This window comes from Pan paniscus, chromosome 1 (assembly GCF_029289425.2).
Source record: "Pan paniscus chromosome 1, NHGRI_mPanPan1-v2.0_pri, whole genome shotgun sequence".
NCBI lineage: Eukaryota > Metazoa > Chordata > Mammalia > Primates > Hominidae > Pan > Pan paniscus.
In genome coordinates, this window is record NC_073249.2 from 159,542,365 (window position 1) to 159,569,039 (window position 26,675).

General features: G+C 40.1%; 2 protein-coding genes across 5 annotated transcripts in view; both read right to left on the bottom strand.

Moving 5' to 3' along the window:
* IL12RB2 (interleukin 12 receptor subunit beta 2) overlaps nt 1-17,208 on the bottom strand; it is a 92,252-nt gene extending 75,044 nt beyond the window's left edge. The window contains exons 1-4 of one of the 3 annotated variants that reach the window (XM_063600472.1): nt 16,593-17,208; nt 10,574-10,661; nt 4,142-4,253; nt 2,696-2,983 (exon numbers count right to left, since the gene is read on the bottom strand). In XM_063600472.1, the coding sequence (XP_063456542.1) occupies nt 2,696-2,983; nt 4,142-4,217 (364 nt within the window). In that variant the 5' untranslated portion in view covers nt 4,218-4,253; nt 10,574-10,661; nt 16,593-17,208. The remainder of the gene's footprint in view (nt 1-2,695; nt 2,984-4,141; nt 4,254-10,573; nt 10,662-16,592) is intronic. The other 2 variants (XM_003806963.7, XM_034967143.3) reach the window with 2 other exon arrangements.
* A 2,228-nt stretch (nt 17,209-19,436) lies between these two features.
* The window catches only part of IL23R (interleukin 23 receptor), a 166,076-nt gene continuing 158,837 nt past the window's right edge, over nt 19,437-26,675 (bottom strand). Inside the window, exons 14-16 of one of the 2 annotated variants that reach the window (XR_008626633.2) lie at nt 21,033-21,150; nt 19,584-19,821; nt 19,437-19,476 (exon numbers count right to left, since the gene is read on the bottom strand). The gene's annotated coding sequence lies outside the window, so the exon portion shown is untranslated. The remainder of the gene's footprint in view (nt 19,477-19,583; nt 19,822-21,032; nt 21,151-26,675) is intronic. The other variant, XR_008626634.2, reaches the window with a different exon arrangement.

Sequence of the window (26,675 nt, forward strand, 5' to 3'; positions counted from 1 at the left end):
AGTTTGAGCCTGGGTAACATGGTGAAACCCTGTCTCTACTAAAAATAAAAAAATTAGCCAGACATGGTGGTGCGTGTCTATAATCCCAGCTACTTGGGAGGCTGAGGGGGGCAGATCGCTGAGATTAGGAATTAGAGACCAGTCTGGCCAACATGGTGAAACCCCCTCTCTAACAAAATACAAAAATTAGCCGGGCATGGTGGTGCATGCCTGTAATCCCAGCTACTTGGGAGGCTGAGGCAGAAGAATTGCTTGAGCCCAGGAGGCAGAGGTTGAATTGAGACGAGATTGCGCCACCGCACTCCAGCTTGGGCAACAGCCTGAGATTCCATCTCAAAACAAACAAACAAACGAAAGTCTCTTCCTTGTGTATATATACGTACCCATGTACACATATACATTTAGATATGTTTATATATATATTTACACAGTGTATACTTTTGCATATACACACACTACTCGTGACTGAGCCATATAGAATACTATATTAACTTTTCATTTTCTGTACAACTTTTACTCTTAGAATTAGTAATTATCTTGTTTTTCCATTTGTTTAGTTTTCTTATTAATAAAATTTCAAACTTGCAAGCCAATTATCTGAATCACTGTTCAATATACTGCAACGTATTGGGACTTCTATCCATTTCATCTGCTTGAGGATCTCTCTTGGAGCCTTGTGAATTTTCCAATACAAGACAGGTTGTCTCCATGCCTGGTACCCAGCTGTCATTCTGGGACTGCTCATCCCCAATGTCTCCTAAGTTCCTTCTTTTTTTCCTTTGGCTGTCTTATTTCTTAGATTTAATGTTTTATTCCTTCTTGTCTAATTACTTGGGTTGGTGGAGCATAGCCTCCAGTAGTTCCCTGGGAAAGGGTGCATGCGAGGAAATATTTTGAGCATAGTTTAAAATGTCTTTATTCTACCCTCACGTTTGACTGATACTTTGAGTATAGAATTCTAAGTTGAAAAGAGTTTGTAGTCAGGACTCTTGTTGCCTCCCACATTCCAGGTTGCTGTTGAGAAGCCTAAAGCCATCACCTGAATGCCTCCCATGTGCCTTGTATGGGATTAAGCACTTTGCATATAAGAGGTCTTCTAATTACTATGACCATTTCATGCGGTAGATGTTATCTTCGTAACACAGATGGAGAAACTGAGGCTCAGATAATTTAAGTTGTCTAAAGTACACTGCCACTGGCAGAGTTGAGATTCAAAGCCCATGCTACTTCTACTATACCGCAGGCTGTCAATGCTGAGAGTATATGACTCACAGTGGTGTGAACAGGAGGCCCTGAGCTGGAAGGTGAGTACTTGGCCTAGTTTATACCTCCTTCCTACCAATGATCTGCTTGGCCATTTGCTTGGTCTTCTGCTCCGTGCTTCTGGTGGCCCTCCAGGAAAATTACCTGGCACCAACTATACATATATATCCTTATAGGTCACAGAGAGGAGGTTTCCATCTTTCCTGGACAGAGTCTCATTGAGCTCTATATCACTGCCTTTATGACAGAGACGATGTCTATGAGGCTTGGTCAGCCAGCCTGCTAGAGCAATTCTTCCTAGTCTCTTCATGACTCTTGTCTGCCACCCCAAAGCTTCCTTGGAACCACTGAGGCACAGGGTGCCATGGAATCCCTCAGGGCCCGTGCTTGCTTATAGGATTGCCTGGTTGGACCTGCAAGGCTATGGGCCACAGGTTGCGAACTGCAGGTAGGTGTGCTGCTGGCTGCTGGTTCATCCTGTGCACTGTGGCTCATGCTACAGATGTCAACTCTGACACTTTAGTTCTAATCCCCCAGCAGCTGCCTGAAGGGACCAGCAATGCAAGCCAGCAGTGTGGGAAACTGAGCCCCCGTCAGGTGGACTTTGGCCAGTGGGAGATAGTTAAGTTCTTCTTTCTTTCTCTTGTCATGAGATTTCTATATGCTCTTTCTGGGAATGTCCCTAAGTGTATAAACAACCAGCTGCATTTTCTGTTGAAGCTGTGGCCAGTCCAGTGATGTTACCACCTGGCATTTGCTTTTGTCCCTTTCCTGGCTCACTCCTTCCCTCTTGCCTCCCTGGGGCTGTGTAACTCCTCTGCCCCACGCCCCCTTCCCATGAATTGTTAGCAGATTTTTTTTTTTTTTTTTTTTTTGCTGGAGTCAGTTTCCTAGAGAACTGAGGAAAAGATAGTAAGTATGATCAATGTTTTCTTTTACCTTCTGTTAAGTACGAGAACCAGTGGTCCGGGTGAGCATGGATGGAAGAACTATTTTGGGAGGCATTAAGTTAGATAGGACGAGAGGTGCTATTCAACTCTGTGTAGTCATCCTGGGCTGCATAAGTCTAAAAAGACATCTCTTCTGTCTTTTTAGGAGGCTGTAGCTTTAAACATATTCTCGTAAGTCAAAAAAGCATAAAGACCCACCTGCAGAGATCCATTTTTTCTGCCACTGGAGTTAAGGACAACAGATAAATGGTTTTAATGGCGAGAGAGAGAGAGAGAGAGAGAGAGAGAGACTTGCCAAATAAGATTCCAGTTTCTGAACTCACATTGAAGCTCTCAGGTCAGTATCAAGATAAAATACTTCAATGTGGTGGGAAAAGAAAGAACATTAACCTGTATTTGGGTTTCTGTTTAACACCAAATACCAAAAGATCAAAAATACCAAAAGATCACCAAGTTTTAAAAATTCAAAATGGAATGCTCACCACCAACGAAGATCTCTGCTCCACATATTTGAATTTCATCACTATTGATACAGGCCAGTTTGCAGACAAACAAGGTTGTACCAAGGGGAAGACCTGTGACTTGAGAATTGAGGGAGTGGCCATGGTGAAAATTGATTCTTCTGTCAAACTTGTACAGGATTAACTTGTTACGTCTGGAATAGTGAAAGCAGCCTTGTCTGGGCTTCAAAGAGCATGAAATATTGACAGTGGATCCAAGTAAAATTACATGGGAAGGCTTCACAGTCACATCGCCTCTCTTGCACGTATCTGCAATAAGATACAAATGCAATATTTAGTTGGTGATAATAAACCCATTTCAAAATGAAGAGTTTATGTAATTCCCCAAAACAGGCTAAAATTAACCCCATCAGATCATGCAAATATAATTAACCTACATGTCTCTGGTTATAATGGTGATGTACAATGAAGACAGAAGGTAAACATATTGAAGTCTAATTGTATTTGAATGAAAATATGCATCCATCTCATAACAGTAATACTATAATCAGAACTATAACCAGGAAAGTGGTTAGAAAGCAGGATTGGAAGAACATTCAGGAACACAGTTCTGGGAAAAACTAGCCTCTCTTATATGCAAATTATTTACCAGACTACTAAAGGCTTCCCAGAAAAAAACACATTTGTTTCCATCACCATTTATGATTTATAATTTTTACTTAAATACTTGTACCAAGAAAAAAAAGACAGTTTTAAAAGAGTATTAAAAAAGTATTGCAAACATTGTGCTACTACACTCCAGCCTGGGCAACAGAGCCAGACCCTGTCTCAGAAAAAAAAAAAAACACCAAACTTGTGGACGGCGGGAGGCAGGAAGAAAAACGTGCTGAACAAACCAACACAAGAACAGAAAACCAAACAGCGGATGTTCTCACTCTTAAGTGGGAGTTGAACAATGAGAACACATGGACACGGGGGTGGGGGTGGGCATCACGAACCAGGGCCTGTCATGGGGTGGGGGCTGGGGGAGGGATAGCATTAGGAGAAATACCTAATGTAGTTGACGGGTTGATGGGTGCAGCAAACCACCATGGCACAATGTATACCTATGTAACGAACCTGCACATTCTGCACATGTATCCCAGAACTTAAAGTATAATAAAAAAAAGAAAAGAAAAAAAAGAAAAATGTGCTGAAATGTAAAACATGTATTTGTGATGCCTAGCTGGGTTACCAAGCCACTTTCTTAGGAAGAAATAAAATAACTGGACCCTTATATTAATCATTAGTGCAAATTAAATAAAATAACTATTAGTTATAGACAGAACCAGACTTATCCACTTAAATGACAGAGATTGACTACAAAAGACCAACTACCAGAACATTTACCACAAATACATACTTCATCTGTAACTGAGAATTTAAACCACAAATTCTTCCACAGAGTAACTTACAGAAATATCTTACCTATTTTTGCTTTAATCAACAGCCACGTGATTATAAACATAAATGCCAATGAGCATCCTCTAAAAGTATGTGCCATCAACAATCAACTCTGGTATAGAACTCCGTATTCTTCCTTGCAAAAGAAGACAAATTCATTCATGTTAAATATGTTCAGAAAATACCAGAGCCAAAATAGCTCAGAAGAGCTTTAAGTGCCGCTTTATTTTTCTCCACCTTGTTGAGATCTTGTTATTTTAAAAAATGACATGTGCCTTTAAAACTAGTAAATCGAATATCTTAGCCACCTTCCAAACCCCATCTCAGTGAGACTTCTTGGGGTCAGCAAGGGATGAGAGAAGGAATTTGGATGTCTTAGTTCATTTGGGCTGCTGTAACAAAATACCATGAACTGGGTAGGTAATAAACATCAGAAATTTGTTTCTCACACTTCTGGGGACTGGCAAGTTCAAGATCAAGAGGTCAGCAGATTCAGGGTCTGGTGAGGGTCCACTTCATAGACGGTTCATAGATGGGGCCTTCTTGCTGCGACCTCACATGGTGGAAGGGACAACGGAGCTCTCTGGGATCTCTTTTATAAGGTCACCAGTTCCATTCGTAAAAATTCTACCTTCATGACCCAATCACCTCCCAAAGACCCCATCTCCTAATATCATCACCTTGAGAGTTAGGATTTTAACATATAAATTTGAGGGGGACATAAACATTCAGACCACAGCAATAGGCTTTGTGGTCCTTTAGAACTGGGTTTAAATACTTGAGACCATGTGCAAGTTGCTTAACCTGTCTGAGACTTAGTCCCACACAACACTTGTCTTTTTCTTTTCCTTCTAAACAAGGCTTCATCATCATACCATACAGAGTAGTTTGACTAATGAGAGTTTCTGATCCAGTCAAGTGATTCTGGAATCAGTAGATTGAAAAATGGCTCATAACCCATCTGGAACTTAGTAAAAGATTGATCTCTTTGGCAGTAAAAAAGGAATTCCAAGGGTTGTTTGGGTTTTGTAGAGAAGCTTGTTTACTTATTTGTTTTTTAATTACTTATTTTACAGGATGATTTTATCTTGAATAGGTCAGAAAACATAAGCTGGCAATTTCTGATCTGTTTCAAATTCAAACCCAAGGAATGGCTCTACTGGTCAGTAACAAATTCTTTAAATTCTATTAAAGATAGGCCAAAAATTCATAAAGTAGGCTGGGAAGTTCTGTGATGTCAGGCCACTAAAAAGTAGTCAGTGCAAAGCAAAAGTTTACCTCTTAACCCCATACCTAGACATATGCCAGAAAATATTGAAGAGCTTCAGAAAATTTCACTTATTCATTCAATATGGATGGCTGCCTTTCATGTGCTAGGCACACTAAGTGCTAGAGACAAAGCACTCCTGTCCCTGTGGGGTTCTAGGAAAGCGCCCTTTGTTTCCTCTACCTCTAGCCTAGCCATCATTCAGGAAAACCCTAAATAATGTTAGCATATGTCTTTGCTGGCTACTCTTTGTTTTCCTCTTGATTTTTAACTCTTGGAGGACCTTAGCACACTCAAGGTATTTTTTTTTTTCCATTTCTACTTTCTCCGTAGGGGATCTCACCTGGTCCCCTGGCTCTAGATGTCATCTGCTAGCTAAAGATTTCAGAGTAGATCTTCAACTCACACATCCCCCTGAGCTCCAGTCTCATCCATCTGTCTCCTTGGCATCACCTCTTAGATGTCTAACAGATTCTCAATATTAAGGTGTTCAGTTTAAATTCTTGGCACCCTTTCTCCAAATTCGTTCTTCCTTCAGCCTTTTCTATCTCAGTGAATGATATTCTTACCCCAGGTGGCTAAAAAGTCATCTTTGATTCTAACCTTTTCTTCATCTCCTACAGCTAAACCATCTCTAGTCCCATCAACTTTACCTCCAAAATATGTTACAGATCAATGCACTTCTCTCCATTCCAACTGTCCCCTCACCCTAGTCCAAACCACTGTCATCTCTCCCCTAGTCTATTCTAGCCATCAACATGTCTTTCCAAACCATCCTTGCCCTTTCTAAGCCATTTTCACAGAGTCAACTATCTTTGAAAAACATAAATCAGATCATGTTACCCCCTGCACACCACCACTATTGGAAACCCTTCAACAGGTCCCTACTGCTGTTAGAAAAATATCCACAGCCCATACCACACACAATCTCTCAGCCACTGCATGGCCTCACTTCTTCCCATCTTGCCATCATCGCTTACATTTTTGCCTGGTTCACTCTGCTCCATTCACACTGGCCTTCAGACTGTTCCTTGAACAATACCCTTTGCTGCCTAGAGGACTTTGCATTTTCCATGTCCTCTGCTAGAATCCTCTTCCCTTGCTTCTTCGTGTGGCTGACATATTTACACCCTTTAGATTTCAGTTCATGTGTTACTTCCCCAGAGAGCCCCTCCCTGACCACTGTCTCTATCCCTCCGATGCCCTCCCTGACCAATGTGGTCTTCCCCAGTTGATTTTTTACTCATCATCTTATTATTGTCTTCATGGCACAATCTGTAACTACCTTATTTCTTTACTTAATTACTTGTTTGTTATCTGTCTTCTATACTAGAATATAAGCCCCATAAGAGCAGGAACATTGACTACCTTGCTCACTGTTGAATACCAGCACTTAACACTGGGAAACAGTAAGTACTCAACAAATGTCTATGGAAAGAAAGATGCGAAGGAGGGAAAGGAATATGATCTTTAGAAAACTCCCTATAAACATCCCTGTGGTAGACAGGAAAGTGGCCCACCAAAGATGTCCATGCCCTAATTCCCAGAATCTGTGAACAGGTTACCCTACATGGCAAAGACACTTTGGAGACGTGATTAAAGATAAGGACCTTGAGATGGGAAGATTATTCTGGATTAACCAAGTGGGCCCAATATAGTCACAGGAGCCCTTAAAAGTGTACAAGAAAGGCAGGAGAGTGGGTCAGAGAGATATGATGTACCAAGGACTCGCTCTGCTGCTGCTGGCTCTGAAGTGGTGGAAGGAGCCATGAGCCAATGAATGTGACAGCTTCTAAAAGCTGGGGATGGATCTCAGTTCAGATACATAAAATGTGTTTCTTGTGAGTCATTGTTAAAATGTTTGAGAAGCACAGATTTAAGCCAAAATCTGCAGGTCTCCCTGTCTCTAAACCAAAAAGTCCAAGGTCATGGAATACAACGGCCTCTGCGAGCTAATTTCTGTCTTTATCACCAGCCACATCCACCACTCTCTGCTGACACTACCATCTAGTGACACTGAGCTGCTTATACTCCTGCCCGTCCCATGCCTATTCATGCCTCTGTGTCTTCCCTTCATGCTATTCTCTTTACTTTCCCACTATTTTTAGACTGGGTGAGTCTTATTCATCCATCTAAACTCAGTTCAGACACCTTTCATTCAGTTATTCATTCAATAAATATGTATTAAGCAGCTGCTAAGTGCCAAGTCCTTGGGATACGGTAAAGAACAAGACAGAAGGGATTTTAGCTCTCATGGAAACAACATCCTGGAGTAGACAGGCAAAAAACAAAAATATAAGCAACAAACTGGTGAGTTCAGGTAATAACAAAAGAAGGACATAAAAGAGGAGAGACCCTGGGGAGGATAGAAACTTGTCAACAAAGGCGTTTGCAGGAGGCGAAGCTTGGGCTAAAATTGGTGCTGGCCAACTGAAGTTGTGGGAACACTTTTCCTCACAGAGGAATGGTGAATGCACAGCCTGGAGGCAGAGGAACGAGCTTGCCAAGGGAGAGGTACAGAAATAAGGTCAGGGCGGTTGGAGAAAGTGACTGCAGGGAGAATGGTATGTGATGAAATTAGAGAAGACATCAGGAGCCAGATTTACTATGGACTTGTTTGCGAAAAAAGGGAGCCTAGATTTTACTCTCAAATGTATGGGAAACCACTGGTGTTTAATTAGGAATTTTACTTATTTAATTGAGTTTTAATTGAGGGTGTAACGAGATACGAGTGACATTAACACACACACACACACACACACATACACTACTCTGGGGACTAGGGTGGATGCAGGCAGACCAGTTAGGAAATGACTGCAGAGGCACAGGTAAAATGATGATGATGTGGTCCTCAGGTGTTGTAGTGGCAATGGAAAGAAGTGTTCAGATTTCAGGAAGCCTTACTTATGTCTTCAGGTCAGAGTGAACCCTCCTACCAGTATCCTCAGAGCACCCTGGCATCTTCCTATCTTAGCACATACCATAATTAAAGAGAACTAATTTATTTAGATACCTGTCTATCTCCTCCATTACCTTGCAAGCTCCTCAGGGGCAGAGGCCACAATTTGTGGCACATAGTAGGCATGTGCTGTCCTGGATAAAACTTAAATTGTGTGTGTATGTTCATCTATTTTACTTCTAGTTTAGTTTAATGCAACTACATTAAAACTACTTACATTAAATCTTATTCTACTACATTGTGGTTGGATTTTTTGTTGTATTAGTAAAGGTGTTAAAATATACTCTTCTGACATATTGACTATTTGAGTTAAAGGCACTTGAAAAACAGCAGGGGCAAGAAGATCACTTTGACTTTCCTGCTGTTTCTTAAAATCAGAAGGTGAAATTCCCATATGAAAGACACTCTCTGTACTAGAAAGAAAGTCAACATCTTTATCTTCAAGGATGAGAAATTGAGACCAAGAGAATTCTGTATAGACTTTGGCATCCCCACATAATTTAGTCACATTTTTATAGGTTACTATTCTTTGCTCAATCCAATATTTAAGTAACTGACTCTACTTCTTTGGGTCTTCATTTTTTCATGTCTCCCATGTCCCATAATATTTGTTGAGTAAATTTGTATTATTTTTTTCCTGTTAATCTAATGTCAATTTAATTCTCAGATTCAACCAAGACCCTAGGAGGATGGAGCGGAGTTTTTCTACCCCTATAGTAGCTATGTTAGCTGCTGCATTAAAATTTGGAATATTCTGGCGTAGATAAAATTGTGGATTGAACTGGAAGATAACTGAATGAATGGCTACATAGGGATTAAGTAGGTTTCTGCTTCCTAACTGCAAAAGATATCTATGGCGCCCCTTTGTAGAAATTTTCAACATGGATCAAAATTTATGAAGCTATAACATTCTCCAAATAGTAAAATACTCATATGATAATTATAAGGATCTAAAAAAATGGATATATATGAAATATGTTTTCATATATATTATGTCCTATTATTAAATAGGTTCAAATATATGTGTATATTATATAAACATGCATATTTATATGAAATAGGTAAAATGGAAGATAAATTTGAGTTTATATAATGGTACATTGATCCAAACACAAACTTGCTCATTTTCTCTGACTACCAGGTAAAAATAGCTTCTCCTTTTATGAGAAGTTCAGAATCCCCAAAGACCTTCAAGTAAATGAGGTATCTTCCAATAAAATGAAACCTCCTGTAACTGTAAACATCCTTCACATACCCTGCCTAGAGGGTAAATATTAAAACAACAACTCTGTCTTGAATCAGAAAATCAAAGAGTGTGCTATGTCATTGACTCATCACTCAAGTTGTGACAGTTTCCAGATGGTGAAAACAACGTCTCAGATCGGGGATGGGGGTGGGGTGGGCGGGAACAAGCCAGAAATACACCGACCGGCAGGAAGACAGAGACAACAATTACTCCCTGACCAGCCTCTTTCCCCATTGCTCTAGAGAGAAGCACAAAGCATGAAGCTACTTCAAAATTGCATTGTGCTAGGCTAGGAAAAAAGAAACTCTTAAGTTTCCTTTCGCAGGTGATAATCTCATGTTGGCAGAAAAACTTTCTACTTCCAAATTATTTTTCTTCTGTAGCACTGTATTAAGGTCAAGGGAAATAGTGGTATTAAGGAAAAAAAAAGGTGAATGAATCTCAGTTCTGCTATATGCTATTGACTGTGAGAGCACCATTTCCTCATGCCTTACAATAGGTATAGTAATACCTAGCTCGGCAAAGTTACGGTGACGATTAAGGCAAAGTTATTGTGAACAGTCCATGGTGTCATGGATTCATGAGAATACTTAGCACAAAGTAAGAACCCCACTGAGGCTGGTTCCTATTTCCCCTGCTGATTCCCTCGTTTGTATTTCTTTGCTAAATCGCATATGATTTTCAGTGTACTAGAGTTGTATGTTTTGTTGGCCAGGTAAAAAAAAATCTTAATTCCTAAGACGATCAAAGAACTTAAAAAGTCAGGGGAGGAAGGAGCCACACGAGTTACTAGTAACTACTGTGTCCTGCTGCTCCCTTCCCCTCCAACAGCTGACATTTCAGTCTGGGCTACCACAGACAACCAAATGATTGTTTCAAGTGTGCCTCAAGGCTGGTTGTCATATAAATGCATGTCGTTAATGATCAGGTGACTAAATGAGGCAAAGAACAAAATTCTTCCCTTCTGCCTGCAAAGCTACTTACAGAGATATGTTTTACTGGTAGCAGATCAATATACAGACAACACTTCAGAGGTCATTTATTCCTGACTTTACAAATGGATCACCGTGACCTAGAAAAAAAGAGGGGACTTGCTCAAGTTCACATTAATAGCAAAATCCAGATCAGAACCTCAGTCTCTCTCTCTCTCTCTCTCTTTCTCTCTGATGCAGCCTCGTTCTGTCACCCAGGCTGGAGTGCAATGGCACCATCTTGGATCACTGCAACCTCCACCTCCTGGGTTCAAGCGATTCTCTTGCCTCAACCTCCCGAGCAGCTGGGACTACAAGCAGGTGACACCACACCTGGCTAGCTAATTTTTGTATTTTTAGTAGAGATGGGGTTTTACCATGTTGGCCAGGCTGGTCTTGAACTGACCTCAGGTGATCTGCCTGCCTCGGCCTCCCACAGTGCTGGGATTACAGGCATGAGCCACCGTGCCCGGCCAGTCTCCTGATTTCTAATCCAACATCACTTCTAGATGTGAGGCTGCTTGTAATCAATAGCAACAGTAGCAGCATAATACTAAAAATAATGCTAATCTTAACACTATACTAATACTAATGCTGCAATTTTTTGATCTCTTACTATGTTTCAGGCATGATGCTAGGCACCTTACATACAATCTTTATGATATCTATCTAGTAAAGCATTTATAATGCCTAATGCTTTACTCTTCAGAAGGTTGACTCATTACTTCTGAGACCCACCTCCCTCAAAAGAGGATGAAACAACAAAACTCAGCGCACGTAAAATATGTAACCGTATCTAATGCTATTCCACTATGGTGATGGAAAAGGATAATCAAATCAAGTGATCAATTAGCTAACTTTCTCTTCTTCATGAAATTTCCTGAGTTATGGTCATGAAAATGAACTGTTTTTCATTCCAAGTCTACCATTTGGTGAAAGAATGTAACAAGCCATTACATGGGCAAAAGCCTGTCTATCAGGCCCCATCATCAAACAGGCCCCGTTCATAATGTCATGGTAAATGGCTTGAAGGGGAAGGAAAGTAAAATGCATAACCTTCTCTACTTTTTCATCTTTCTATTCAATAGTCCAAGCACTGTTTACATGAGCCAAATTTAACACACACACTTGTTTTCCTTTTTGTGCAGCTGACGAGGCTGCCTGGAGTTTTCTCTAATTTCATTGGTAAGCATTTGCTGTCCTATGGTTCCTCTTTAATTTCACCCAAGTACAGGAACTTTCTTTTCTTGCTCAAATTCAGGAGACTTCCGAATTTTTGTTCCTTTTTTTTTTTTTTTAATTCAATGTGTTTTCTCCTTTCCCTCTTTATGGCTTTTTTTTTTTTTCTTAACTTCCTTTATTCTTTTCTCTCTTCTTTTCCTATTTTTTCTGGAATGTTGTTTCTGTCAATTCTGTTTGTCTTTATTTCCACTTTAGATACATCCCATTTGACATAATAGACTCCTGAAATGTTGTGTGTAAACAAATCAAAGTTGAAATGAATTTATCCCACCCCAACCCCTCAATCATCTGTACTGAGAACTATTTTACCCTATAGATTGAACAAGCATTTCTCCAATATAACAGTAAAAAGAAAGAAAGAAACAGGACATGAATGGAGTCTTGGAGAAATAAGACACTTTCAAATAAACTACATGACCTCTTTTCTTTCTTTGAATAGCTCCCATAAGCCTAAAACTTTCATGGCAAGTATTCAATAAAGCTTCAGAAACTCCAGCCTTCTCTGATTCACTCTCTGTATCCTGCTAGGCCTATCGATAAAATAAGCTGTCTTCTATTGGGAAGGATGATGTGCTGGAAAGAGGCCCCGGGCACCATCCTTGGTTCCTCCATTTCTGCCTCTGTCACCATGGCAGGTAACTTCATACTTCAAAGCCTCCTTTCCTTATTTTAAAAATAGCAACTGACCTTTATTGAGAAAACTAAACCTCTTTCACTAACTTTTCTTCCTTAGTGTATTGGAAAGGTTTTTTCTTTGACATCCTCAATCTGGAAGTCTCTGTTTGTGGACAATGGCAGGAGGTTTATCTTTGGATCTTGGGTATTGCAAAGTCCTGGCCGAGTTTTGCTTCACCTTGAAGCAACCACTGAGTATTTTCATAAAGTACTACGAGGCATTAACATATTAAAATAATTGCATTGTTTTGAGAATTTTCTAAGAATTTCACAATTATCTTAAGATAATTGGAGGCACACTTGGGAGGGGAATTAAAAAACTAAGGGTAGTGATCACCATGCCACAGTGTTTCCCCAGGTTTCTCATATAAATTAAGAATTCAGCTGAAGTCTCTATACTAACAACCCTCCATCTCAGTATCTCCTGATATTTTACTTACTGTGTTGCTTTTCCTGCATATCATTGCAAAATAGAGGTTAATTAAGATTCTAATTTTAACAATCTTTTGTAGGCATTTACTTAGTAGTTTATCACTGTGCAAAGCATGTAATTTAGTTGTTAATATTTGGTCAAATACATAAAGTAATGATTAGTATCCTATTCTACGGATAGAAAAATCTGTAAGTTGACCAAGATAACCCAGAAAAACCACACATAAATCCAGAATTGGATTCGAATTACATTCTATGCTTCCCTTCTCCATGAGCACCTGAGAAATAAAAATCCAAGCTTGATGCTCTGTTAGTCTAACTGCTTTCCCTCTTCTATCGGTTTAAATTCTGCAGGAACAGGCTTACCCCTCTCATTTATTCTCAGCATGCCTCAGGGCTCCCATGTTAAACCCACAAAGCTACTACCTCCAAGAGGCATTGAACCATGTTTACGCTCATCACCTCAGTCCAAGCTCCTAGAAGAGCCTCCTGAGCAACTGTAGTAGTAATGAAAAGAGCAGTGGATCCGCTCAGGACACCTAAGTCTTGGCTCGGATAATTCCAGCTATATGGCCTGTGACAAATCACTTAACCACTCAGCCTAAGTTCCTTCATCTGTAAAAAGGGAATAAAAACAGCACCTACCGGATGGACGTGGTGACTCACACCTGTAATCCTAGCACTTTGGGAGGCTGAGGCGGGCAGATCACGAGGTCAAGAGATCGAGACCATCCTAACCAACATGGTGAAACTCCGTCTGTACTAAAAATACAAAAATTAGCTGGGCATACTGGTGTGCGCCTGTAATCCCAGCTATTTGGGAGGCTGAGGCAGGAGAATCACCTGAACCCGGGAGGCAGAGGTTGCAGTGAGCCAAGATCGCACCACTGCACTCCAGCCTGGCGACAGAGCAAGACTCCGTCTCAAAAACAAAAAACAAACAAACAAAAAACCAGCACCTACCTCACAGGATTATTGGGAGGGTTAAATGACAAGCTGTTAGCAGAGTACCTGGTATATAGCAAGAGCTCAATCAATGTTACCTGCTATTATTATGATAAGAAAAAAGGCAGTATCACTTCTTTTCAGTGACACTACGAGAATTAAGTTAGATGACCTTGCTTTTGACTCCTCTCTTTGCCCATTCATCTGATTTAACACTGAAAGACTGATTTGATTAAAACTAGATTCCATACCTCCTAACTTCATGCCACCTATCATTTAAGACATATTAAGTATTCTCAAAATTTTCCCAAACAATTTTGACTTTGTAGGTCATGAACTGGGCCTTACATTTTTTTATATTCACTAAGTCTAAGTCCAGCAAATGCACTGACCATAATGTACATGTTCAATACTTATTTGGAAAACAAAAACAAAAACAAACCACTGTTACACTAGTGAAGAGCACTAGAAACTTCCAAGGGCAAAGGAAATTGTATAAGACTTCTTTGGGGATTTGGCTTTTTTTTTTTTTTTTTTTTTTTTTTGAGATGAAGTTTCATTCTTGTCACCCAGGCTGGAGTGCAGTGGCGTGATCTCTGCTCACTGCAACCTCTGCCTCCCGGGTTCAAGCGATTCTCCTGTCTCAACCTCCCGAGTAGCTGGGATTACCATGCCACATGGTGTGTGCCACCCTGCCCCGCTAATTTTTGTATTTTCAGTAAAGACGGGGTTTCGCCATGTTAGCGAGGCTAGTCTCAAACTCCTGACCTCAGGTGATCCCCCCTCCTCAGCCTCCCAAAGTGCTGGGATTACAGGTATGAGCCACCGTGTCCCGCCATTCTGCACAAATTTATTTGTAGGAGTTGACTGCAGTGCTGTGAGCGTAATTACAAAGATGACAAATAATTTGGTAGAGAACAAAGCAGGTGCAGCAATACAAAAATAAGTCCACAATTGAGAAATGATGCCCAATACCTACTGTACTTGGAGGATTCTTCTACCTTAAAAATTACATGTGTGCTTTCAAATTTTTTTTTCACACTGAAACTCATTCTAATACAGAAAAGATTCCATTTGTCAAAGTTTGGGAATTTATCAGCCTATGTAATGAACATGACATTCAAGAGGCATGACATATGGAAAAGAGCATATTGCAAACTTTTCTGGAGGCTGTTGTGCCTAACAGATAGTGTAATGTATTGAGGATTTCACATTAAAATAGGGAAGGAAAGTGTTAGCTCTTAGCCACTAAGGTCGTTTTAGTTATGTGTTGGACAGAGAAATAGGGCACTGTACCATTCCTATTAATGGAAAATGAGAATCCAACGTTTGTTTGTTCAAGTGGAGGTGGTTATAAGGTTCTGAGCCAGAGATGTGGAAACAGAAGGAACACAGTTTTGAGCCAGAAACCTGTAACTCTCTAACTGTGTGAAACATGTAAGTTTCCACATCTGTAAAATGGGAATACTAATAACAATTTCACCATGTTTTTAAGGAATTAGATAATATATATCCAAAAACCAAATACATAGTAGGTGCTCAACAAAGATGTTCATCTACACAGAGCACACACATAGCAGATTATAACAATTATCTAGAGTTTTAAAAATGGGGAAAAAAGGACTAATTTTGCTTTATTCTTTATATATATATGTGTATATATATGTATGTATGTATGTATGTATTTTTAAGACAGAGTCTCGCTCTGTTGCCCAGGTTGGAGTGCAGCGGTCCCATCTTGGCTCACTGTAACCTCTGTCTCCCGGGTTCAAGCAATTCTCCTGCCTCAGTCTCCCGAGTAGCTGGGATTACAGGTGTGCATCATCATGCCCAGCTAATTTTCGTATTTTTAATAGAGACAGGGTTTCACCATGTTGGCCAGGCTGGTCTTGAACTCCTGACCTCAAGTGATCTGCCCACCTTGGCCTCCCAAAATGCTGGGATTACAGGCGTGAGCCACCGTGCCGGGACCCTGTTCTTAGACAAGGTCTATTTGTATGCTTTTAGGTTACTATTTGTAAGACCTGGATCTAATGGTACAGATACACAATCCCGTACAATGCTGACACTGATATTTAGTGTGTCCTAGGGAGATGAGAAGGGCCTCATAGTTCACAAAGGAAGGGGCATTTCACAGAAGAGAAAACTGAGGCTGGCCAATTTGCTTGCACCAGAGCATCTTGCTAGTAACTGGCCAGGCAGGGACTCGGGGTCAGTCCAGAGGCCACAGGAAAGCCTGCTGAGACAAGGATAGTTCACCCTCATCCGGGACTACGGAAGGCCCCCCCAATATCTTACTCACATTTGATACATTTTCAAGCAGCGGGAGCCACATCTGTGGGCCTGAACCAAGGCTGGACCCTCAGGGGTGCCCTCTGCCCTTTTCCAGTCGCCGTCCCCTCCCTTCCGTTTGAGCCCATCACTCTGTGCCCCGGCCCAGAGAGTACCTTGGAGGCTCAGTCCGCGCGCTCCCTCCCCTCCATCCAGCCAAACCACAACCCAGTACCTCCAAGTGAACATCTGTGCCCAGGGCGTTAGGACTGTGATGAAGAGAAGCCATTTGGGATCGTATTGGAAGACTTTAAAAATATATATATACATATATATATAAAGAGAGAAGCCGTCGCCGAAGCCCCCTCGGGAGACGCGAGGCACGGAATCCCGGGCACGCAGACACCCCGCTGGTCCGGGATCCTGGGGTTCTCTCTGTCCCCGACCCCGAGTCACTGGTCACTCACCGCGTGTCGCCTGCCAGCGGGCGCGGTCCCGGGCCTGCGGGGACCGGGTGGCCCTGGTGCTCTGGGCCGCACGTGTCTCGCTCTCCGCCGGCGCTCAGGCGTTCCCGGTGCCAGCGCCCGCCCTCCCGCCTCCGCCTCCCGCCTCCCGCCTCCCGCCTCCCGCCTCCGCGCCACCAACTCCGGGGTGGGCGCGGGGAGCTGGCGGCGAGTGAGGATTGGGCCGGGGCGGGGGTCGGGGCTGGGCGGTGGCCGCAGGGCGGAGAGGACTCGCTTCTCAGTTCAGCTCCGGACGCGCAGCCGGGCGGGCGCCCGTGGTTTCCACCCCGCGGGTCGAAGCGGGCTCGGGTGGGATTCTGCCACCTGTGGGCTCTGCTGTGTCGCCTTGAGCAAGATAATTCTCTCTCCACCGTCAGTTTCCCCTCATATAAAATGCGGATAATAAGGCCTGTCTCATAAGACGGAGCAAGGGTTGACCGAGGTGAGGTGCGTTTATGCACCAAGATATGATAGGCGCGATAAAATCGTGTGCTCAGCGTTCACAGCCATAGAGACGTGGCACTTTGTTGACAGCCATCAGGGAACTTTCCTCGCAGATGTCCTTTCTCTGTGCTTTGCACCGCCCAGCTCTTACCACACCTGAGCGCCGAGGCCTCCCAAGTGGGCTGTGCACAAGACCGCCCACTGGAGTGCGGGCAGAACATACTGGAACTTCCATTTGTATTTGCTGTCTAAAAAATGAGAAAAAAGTTAAACTTGAACAGATGGCGTGTCACCACTCCCGTATAGGTCCCGTGTTATAAGTGGTGTTCTCAGGCAAGAGGGAAAACTGCCCAGAGTACAGAGGGGTCGGCAGCTCTGCATAATATTTATGACAATATTACTTAGAAAAAAACTTTTATTTAAACCTGTAAAGACAGACTCTCACTCTGTTACCCAGGCTGGTCTCAAACTTCTGGCCTCAAGCAATCCTCCCGCCTTGGCTTCCCAAAGTGCAGGGATTACAGGCCTGAGCCTCTGCACCCGTCAGCTTAGATTTCTTTAAATCTAAGACTTCCTTAATTATAAGACATACCATTATTTATGCGCTAGTAAGAAATAAAAAGAACTGCCAGGTAAACAATAACAATGCTTTCTCAACATTTAGAATCTTTTAAACTAAAATTTTATTTAGTTTAGAGATTTTATTTAGATATCTCTAAATAAAATTTAGATTTTAAACATATGTATATTATCTATCGAATTTTTTTTTAAGTCCCCCCCTCCCCCACCCCGTTGTCTCTGGAGTTTTCTTCTAGTCCACTGAGTCCAATACAGGTTTGCTGAGCCTGCAGAAGCGGACAACTGCATACCACGCTTCTGGGCATTACCTTAAAACTGCTCTCAATGTTTGAGATGTTAAATATGAAAAATGTACATCTTGGAATCAACAATGTACAGTAGATTGTCTTTATGGGATTGTGACATACTGTAGTTTACATGCTTTAGTAATTTATCTACATGAATAATTTTACTAAAATCTTTTAAATCGTAGAATCTAGAATCTTAATATTACTTTGTAATGAGATGATACATAATTGTAAAAATCATTTGTAACAAAGATTTTAAAAGTTGTCTTAAAGTGAGTTATTTTCTTTATTTTTACAAAAAAACCCCAAATATCCTAAAGTTGCTGATCTTTTCTGTATTGATATATGGCTCTCAGTACATGTTATCTAATAGATCTTTTTGAAGAACAAAAAACCCCAGAGGTTTATTTGTTGTTGTTTCTTCAAGGTAATTTTCACACCAAGTGATACGTTGTTATGAAGAGACGATTTGAAAACAAATATTTCGAAGTGTTCCCATTATTGTGTGTTTTTCTTACTGAAGATTTTATGATTGTCATCACAGAAAATGCTTTTAAAAACTTGGAAACAATTTGCTATTTTGTTTCAATCTTTTAATTGAGCAGTTCAGTGGATTTTAAATCCATTTGTTAAAAAATATAAAAATGCAGCAGCTTCTCATTACTTTAAAAACTGATTGATATCAAGAATAAGATTATGATAGCCAAATGTTATAACAATCTTGCATAATTCATGGATTTTTCAACACTTTTTAGTGAGAAGGAAGGCTTTTAGTTTTGTTAATAAATCAATAATTTCAAAAATGCATTTTACTCTTTATCTCATTTAAAAATTTAATTTATATATTTGTGTGTGCGTGTGTGTGTGTGTGTGTGTGTATACACACATATAAATATACATATGTTTTTCTGTTTTTTTTTTTTTTTGAAACAGTGTCTCACTCTGTTGCCCCGGCTAGAGTACAGTGGCACAATTTCAGCTCACTGCAACCTCCACCTCGCGGGTTCAAGTGATTCTCCTGCCTCAGCCTCCTGAGTAGCTGGGACTACAGGCACGCGCCACCATGCCTGGCTAATTTTTGTATTTATAGTAGAGATGGGGTTTCACCATATTGGCCAGGCTGGTCTCGAACTCCTGACCTCGTGATCTGCCCACCTCAGCCTCCCAAAGTGCTGGGATTACAGGCGTGAGCCACCGCGCCCGGCATACATATGTTTTTCAAGGAAATAAAAAAACAACCAAACATATGTTGGGGATATTTCTCAAAAATGCTTTTTTTTTTTTTTTCTGAAGGAGTATACCATCTAAAATGTTGAAAGACCACTGCTCTATTAACTTCTAATGGCAGCATCTTACAAAATTGCTGAAGTCAGACACAAAATGGTGTTTCAAATGCATCTAAGGCATATTCTTTGAGGGAACAGATGAGAGCTATTGAGGAAAGAACTTGAATCTGGTTGTTAAGCAAGCACAACAAATTATGAGAATACAGTAAGATGCAGGTAGCAATGATAACCTTCTTTATTCTCTTCTTTTCCCTAGATGCAAGAAAAAAAAAGTCAGAAGATGACAACTCTTACATAAATATTATTTGAGAAATTATCATGCTCTAGGTCCATCAGTATATTGTTTAACTTAGACTTACATTATCAAGTGAAGACTTGCACTGGTTGCCATTGATAACAGTGGTTCTCTTATCCTGCATGCTCCCTGGATTATAAACTCTATGCACGCAAGGATCCCTCATCTTCAGCATCTGGCACACTGAGTGGTACAGGGCAGGTAGTCAATAAGTATTTACTGAGTTGAACTGACTTGTTCTGGAGAGATCCCATTCTTTCTGGCCAGTTCAACAGGATTGTAGGTGTTGTTCAATCTTCACACTTTTCGACAGTTAAAAATTAGTTGGAAAATTAAATATAATTTTTCTTAGCAAGTCGGTAACCTTTCTGTATGAAATCACCATCTGTAGAGGCCTTTCTATTTCCCCATTTCTTTTTTCTACCTTCTCCTCCTATTAATATCTGGGAGTTTCACTAATACAGGCATGGCTTTTGTCAGTGGTTGCCTGTCTAGTTAGAGAAAAAAACAAAAACAAAAATAACAACGAAAACAAAAATAACAACAAAGACAAACTTGCTTCTGTGCTTTCTAAAGAATAAACCCTAGATGGTAGACGATGCCTGATGAAGCAAGAGCCTAATATACAACCCAAAATGTCAACTATGATTGTTAATGTAATCATTTTTAAGTCTATGGGTATGATATGGTCTTCTGTGTAGCTGTTAGGTAAATGAACGTACTTGTAAATCAAAAGCTCAATTAAGTGGATAACCACAGTGACAGTGACAAAGTTTTTTCTAGGAAATACTAGTTCAGTTTCCATTTCTGGTATAGTTCCATTACTTTAAATGTCTAATTTGGTTCATTGCTGATACCAAACACCCTGAAAATACGTAATCACACTATTCTATGAATAACTGAGATGTGCTTCTCCTAAAGTGTCACTTGTCAGGATAAATACTAAGAGGTGGTTGCTAACATAGTCATTTAGGGCATCAAATGAATGCTGGCACTCGTTAAACTTGGTAAGATGGTTTTAACATCATTTTAAACTTTTACTTATAATGAGGAAACTCAGAATCTAAGATTAACTGTTCAACCTTAACTGCCTCATTTTGTAAAAGTTTCATTTCTAAAAGTTTTTACTTTGTTAGTTTTAGTCATCTCTCCAAAGTATTAAACTTATAGGACACCAACATAACTCCTGAATATATTTGTAGTGTTATGTATTGAAAAAGTTTATATAAAATTAAAATAGTGCAATACCAGATTCTCAGATTATGAATAATCTCCATAATTCTTAAAAGGTAGACTTATACCTTCTCCACAACTGACATTTAACAAACACAAACATTGTTTATAGAGGAACAAACTGGCCAGGCTCAGTGGCTCATATATATAATCTCAGCATTTTGGGAGGCTGAAGCAGGTGGATCACCTGAGGTCAGGAGTTCAAGACCAGCCTGGCCAAAATGGAGAAATCCCATCTCTATTGAACATACAAAACTTAGCCAGGCATGGTGGCACTCACCTGTAATCCCAGCTACTCGGGAGGCTGAGGCAGGAGAATGGCTTGAACCCAGGAGTCAGAGGTTGCAGTGAGCCAAGATGGCACCATTGCACTCCAGCCTGGGCAATAGAGCAAGACTCTGTCCAAAAAAAAAAAAAAAAAGATGAACAAACCACATGGAAATTGCCATGTCTTGGAGAGCAGCAGTGCGTTTTTGAGAGGTCTTTAGATTGCTGGATGCCTTGTTAAATGAACATAAAGGTTAAAGAGTAAAGTGAGACATGAGGTAAATTTAAAGCTGTGATAGCTGCAGGGTCCTACACAACATAAACTTTATTCACAAACTGGCTCTGCTATTCTTAGCAGCTAAATCTAAACATATGTTACAGGATTCACAGATTCCATCATGTCATGGCTGGTTACCTGATCATCAGAGCCAGAACTTTTGGTGGTGCAGAACTTTGGCAAGTTCTTATAAAAAGGAGAGTGATTTGCATAAAAGGCAAATTTCTCACAAACATTCCCACATAAAACCACACATATGTTCCTCATTTTTGTTGTTGTTGTTGTTTGTTTTTGGTTTGTTGTAGAGTACATCAACAGAAGCCCTATGAGAAGTACTCTGAAATGTGGATGTATAATCATTAAGATTCTTTTCTACATTCCACTCTTCTGGCTTCAAATGTCCTTTTTTTCCATGCTTCTCATACATAGAAAATACTCTGATTTCCCAAATGAGACAACCCAAAGTCCTGTCCAGTCATGGCATCCAGCTGAGATCCAAGCTCTCTGAAAAATGAGCAGTGGTGGCTACCTAGTAAGATATGCCTCCTCTGGGTCCACAGCCTACAAACAAACAAGTAAAAAACCCAGGTTACCTGCACCTCCCACCTCGCCCTGCCCAGCTCCAAGGATATAAAATGGTGGAACAGGGACAATGAATGCTCAGCTTAGGAAACAGAGAAGCATGTGACACACCAGAAGTCACTGGTCCAAAGTACCACTGTCTTCAGTGGGGAATGCATTAGTTTTTTTATTTTGGCCTGTAGGACTTCTGCTAAAGAGGCAGGAAGAATCTCAATTAAGTATCCTTTTCTACAAATCAAACACTGCAGAGTAGTATCAAATGTTAATGATATTTCCTTTCCCCTCCAGTCTCTCCTTCCCAAATAATAGTTTTATGAGAATCTTTCCACATTTTTCTTCATGGCTTTATAGATGTATAAAAGCGTTTTAGGTTTTTTTTTATATTTAAGCCATACAGAAAATATATTCTAGGTTTAAACAAATTGAGCTATTCCATTTCCCTATCTGTCCATCCATCTATCTTTCGTTCTCCTTTTACCACATGACACAAACTTCATTCCATAATGCACGTAGTAGCGCTCTCATTTTTTTTCTTTTTTCCTCTCTCTCTTTTTTTTTTTTTTTTTTTTTTTTAGACAGAGTCTCACTCTGTTGCCCAGGCTGGAGTGCAGTGGCACGATCTCAGCTCACTGCAGCCTCCGCCTTCTGGGTTCAAATGATTCTCCTGCCTCAGCTGTCAAGTAGCTGGGACTATAGGCATGTGCCACCACACCCTGCTAATTTTTGTATTTTGTATTTTTAGTAGAGCCTCGGCCTCCCAAAAGTGCTGGGATTACAGGCATGAGCCACCGCGCCTGGCCTCATTTTTTTTTTTCAATAGCTACAAGTATTCCATACCATGCATGTACTAAGATTTAGTCAACCATTCTCTTATTTACAGGTCTTCAGGTTTCTAATTCCCACCTGCCCCCTTGTCTCCCCCAAAATGCAGCATATTCACCAAAATAAAAATATTCTTACACATATACTTGTACAAATATATGGTGCTTTTATTTGTGGGTAACATAATCTCACATGTAGCTTGTTGAATCAAAGGATATGAGCTTTTTCTCTTTAATGGATTGTGCCACATTACTATCCAAATTATAGTAATTCATACTTCCACTAGCATGCCACATTATCACTAATAGTGAATGCTATAAATCTTCTGTAATTATCAATCTATCAATCTAACATGTAAAAAATGATATTTCATTGCCTTACACTGTGTATCTTTGACTGCAAACATCTTTTCATACGTCTGATAGTTTTAAAATATGTATTATTATTAATCTATCACAGTCTACCTTCAAATAGTAGGCCAGTTTATGTATAATACAAAAACTTTACAACAGTATGCTTCTATCCTTATATCTTTTGTACTATTTGATTGTACATTTTACTTTCATTTATGTTTTAAGCCCCATGATACATTGTTACTATTTTTGCTTTACTTAGTTATCTTTTAAAAAATTAAAAAATATAAAACCCAAAATTTTCTATATTTCCTCATATATTTACAATTGCAAGTGCTATTTATTCCTTTGTATAGATCAAAGTTTCTAGCCGGTATCATTTCCCTTCAGCCTAAAGAACTTATTTTAATATTTCCTATAGGACAGGTCTGCTCTTGACAAACTTTCTTAGCTTTTGTGTTCTTAAAAATTGTTTTATTTTGCCTTCATTTTTGAAGAATTTTTTTTACTGTATGTAAAATTCTAGGTTTACTTCTCCTCCTCCCAGCATATTAAATATATTATTTCATAGTTTTCTGGCTTGCATCGTTTCTGTTGAGAATTCAGTGTTAAGTCTAATCTTGCATTCCTGTATGTAATTTTTTTTCTCTTAATGCCTTTCAGATCTCCTTATAATGGATTTTCAACTATTATATTATGATGTGCCTTGGTGTGGTTTCCTTTGTGTTTATTCTGCTTAGTATTTATTGAGCTTCTTGGATCTGTGGTTTTGTAGTTTTTGCCAAATTTGGAAAACTTTTCAGATTTATTTCTTCAGTTGTTTCTTCTGCCTACCATCGCTAGATTCTAATTACATAATTTTGGTGTGTTTGATACTATGCTACAGGTCACTGAGGCTCTATTCACTTTTTTCTCAGTCTTTTTTTTCTCTGCTTCAGTTTGCTGATTGCTATATCTCCAAGTTCATTGATTTTTCTTCTGCAGTGTCAAATCTGTGAAATCCATCCAATTAGTTTTTTACATAAGTAAGATATTAAAGTATTTTTCAGCTCTGGAAATTCCATTTATTTTTCATAGTTTCAGTTTCTCTTATTATTAGTTTTTCTCTTTAAATCCTTGAGATTTTTATAATAGTTGTAAAATCCTTGTCTGCTATTTCTGTTATCTCTGTTGTTTCTGGGTCTGTTTCTATTGCTGACTTTTCTCCTAGTTATGAGTCTTATTATTTGTGCTTCTTTGCCCATCTAGTAGCTTTTTTCTACTGAACCCTTGAGATTGTGAATGTTGCATGACCTGCAAAGCCTAAGATATTTGTTATCTGGCCCTTTAAAGAAAAGTTGCCGCGCCCTGCCCTAGATGTACAGAATTGTGTTGAGTAAAATTGTCAGTATACGGAGTTCACAGTATGCAACTGTCTTTTTAAATCCACATCCCCTTTTAATTTTTTGTTTTATCTTATTTTCTTTTCCCCTCATTTATCATTCATCTCAATGCTATTCTTCTTTCTACTCCATTGACACTCTTATTTATAAATATCTTCCCAATTTACATCCCTTGTGTTTATTTACATACATATGGATCTGTGATAAAATACATTGCTATATGCTTTAAAATTTTAAATAAATGGTAGTATGTTATAGATTTAATGCTACTTTTAAGTTTTTTCTCCATCAACATTATGTTTTTATAGTCAATCCATGTTGCTACAAGTAGCTTCATTCTTTCAGCCTGCTGCATAGCATTCCATCACCAGCATAAGCCACATTTACATGGCCATGCTCATATTGATGGGCTTCTAGGTTGCCTCCAATTCCTTGCTACCACAAATAATAACTTGATAAAAGAACATCCTAATGTATGTCCCTTGTGTGCATATCTGGGTGTTTCTATGAGGTGCGTATCCAGAAACAGAAGTGCTGGGTCAGAAGAGATGCACCCACTCAATTGTACTAAGTACTACCACATTGCTCTCCAAAATTGGCTGTGCCAGTTGGCACTCATATGAGTACCACATAAAAATATGTTTCCCCACATCCTTTCCAGAATTTTGTCTTATCCAACTTTATTTGTTTCCTGTTGCTTTGCAACAAATTACTACAAACTTACTGGCTAATGGCTGGGTGCGGTGGCTCACTCCTGTAATCCCAGCACTTTGGGAGGCCGAGGCGGGTGGATCACGAGGTCAGGAGATCAAGGCCATCCTGGCTAACATGGTGAAACCCCGTCTTTACTAAAAATACAAAAAATTAGCTGGGCGTGGTGGTGGGCGCCTGTAGTCCCAGCTACTTGGGAGGCTGAGGCAGGAGAATGGCGTGAACCCAGGAGGCGGAGCTTGGAGTGAGCCAAGATCGCGCCACTGCACTCCAGCCTGGGTGACAGAGCGAGACTCCATCTCAAAACAAACAAACAAACAAACAAACAAACTTACTGGCTTACAACAATACAAACTTTTACAGTTCTGAAGGTCTGAAGTTTGAAATGGGTATGGTTGAGCTAAAAACCAACGTGTTGGCAGGGCTGCATTCTCTTCTGGTGCCTCTAGGAGAGAATTATTTTTCTTGCCTTTCCTAGCTGCTAGAGCTACTGGCACTCTGGCTTATGATGGCTTCCTTCCATCTGCAAACACAGCAATGGCCAGTCAAATCCTTCTCACCTCCTATTACTCTAACACTCTTACTTCTCACTCCTTCCATAGTACAAGAATGCTTGTGACTACATTGGGCTGACCTGAATAACCTCTCAATCTTAAAGTCAACTCACTAACAACCTTAATCCCATCTGCAGCCTTAATTCTCTTTTGTCATGTAACCTAACATATTCACAGACTCTGGGGATTAGGATGTAGATCTCTTTGGGAGGTCATTTTTTTTCTGCCTGCCACATCAACTTTCTAATTTTTGCCAATCTGTAAAGCATCTCAGTGAAGCTAAAATGCACAAAGAACTCCTGTACATTGATAAAGAAAAGAAAATGAATAGGAAATAAGTAATTGATAAAAATAGACAATTCATAGGAGGAGAAACCTGAAAGGCTAATAAATATATGAAAAGATGTTCAACTTCACTATTAATAATAGAAATACACGTTAAAACTATACCAAGACCATTTTTGCAATAGTTTCACAGTTGTGCAACCATCACTACAATGAATTTTCTTTCCTAATTTGAGATGGAATTTCCCTCTTGCTCCAGGCTGGAGTGCAATGGCGCTATCTTGGCTCACTGCAACCTTCACCTCCCGGGTTCAAGTGACTCTCCTGCCTCAGACTCCTGAGTAGCTGGGATTACAGGTATGTGCCACCACACCTGGCTAATTTTGTAGTTTTAGTAGAGACAGGGTTTCACCATATTGGTCAGGCTAGTCTCGAACTCCTGACCTCAGGTGATCCACCCATTTCGGCCTCCCAAAGTTCTGGGGTTACAGGTGTGAGCCACCGTGCCCAGCACAATCAATTTTAGAACGTTTCATCACCCCCAAAATAAATACTGTAGCCTTTAGTTATCATCCTCAGCCCCTCTCTCCCTGCACCCCACATTCTTGCAAAACAGTAATCTACTTTCTGTATCCATAGATTTGACTATTCTAGATAGTTAATGCAAATGAAATTATGTAATATGTGGTC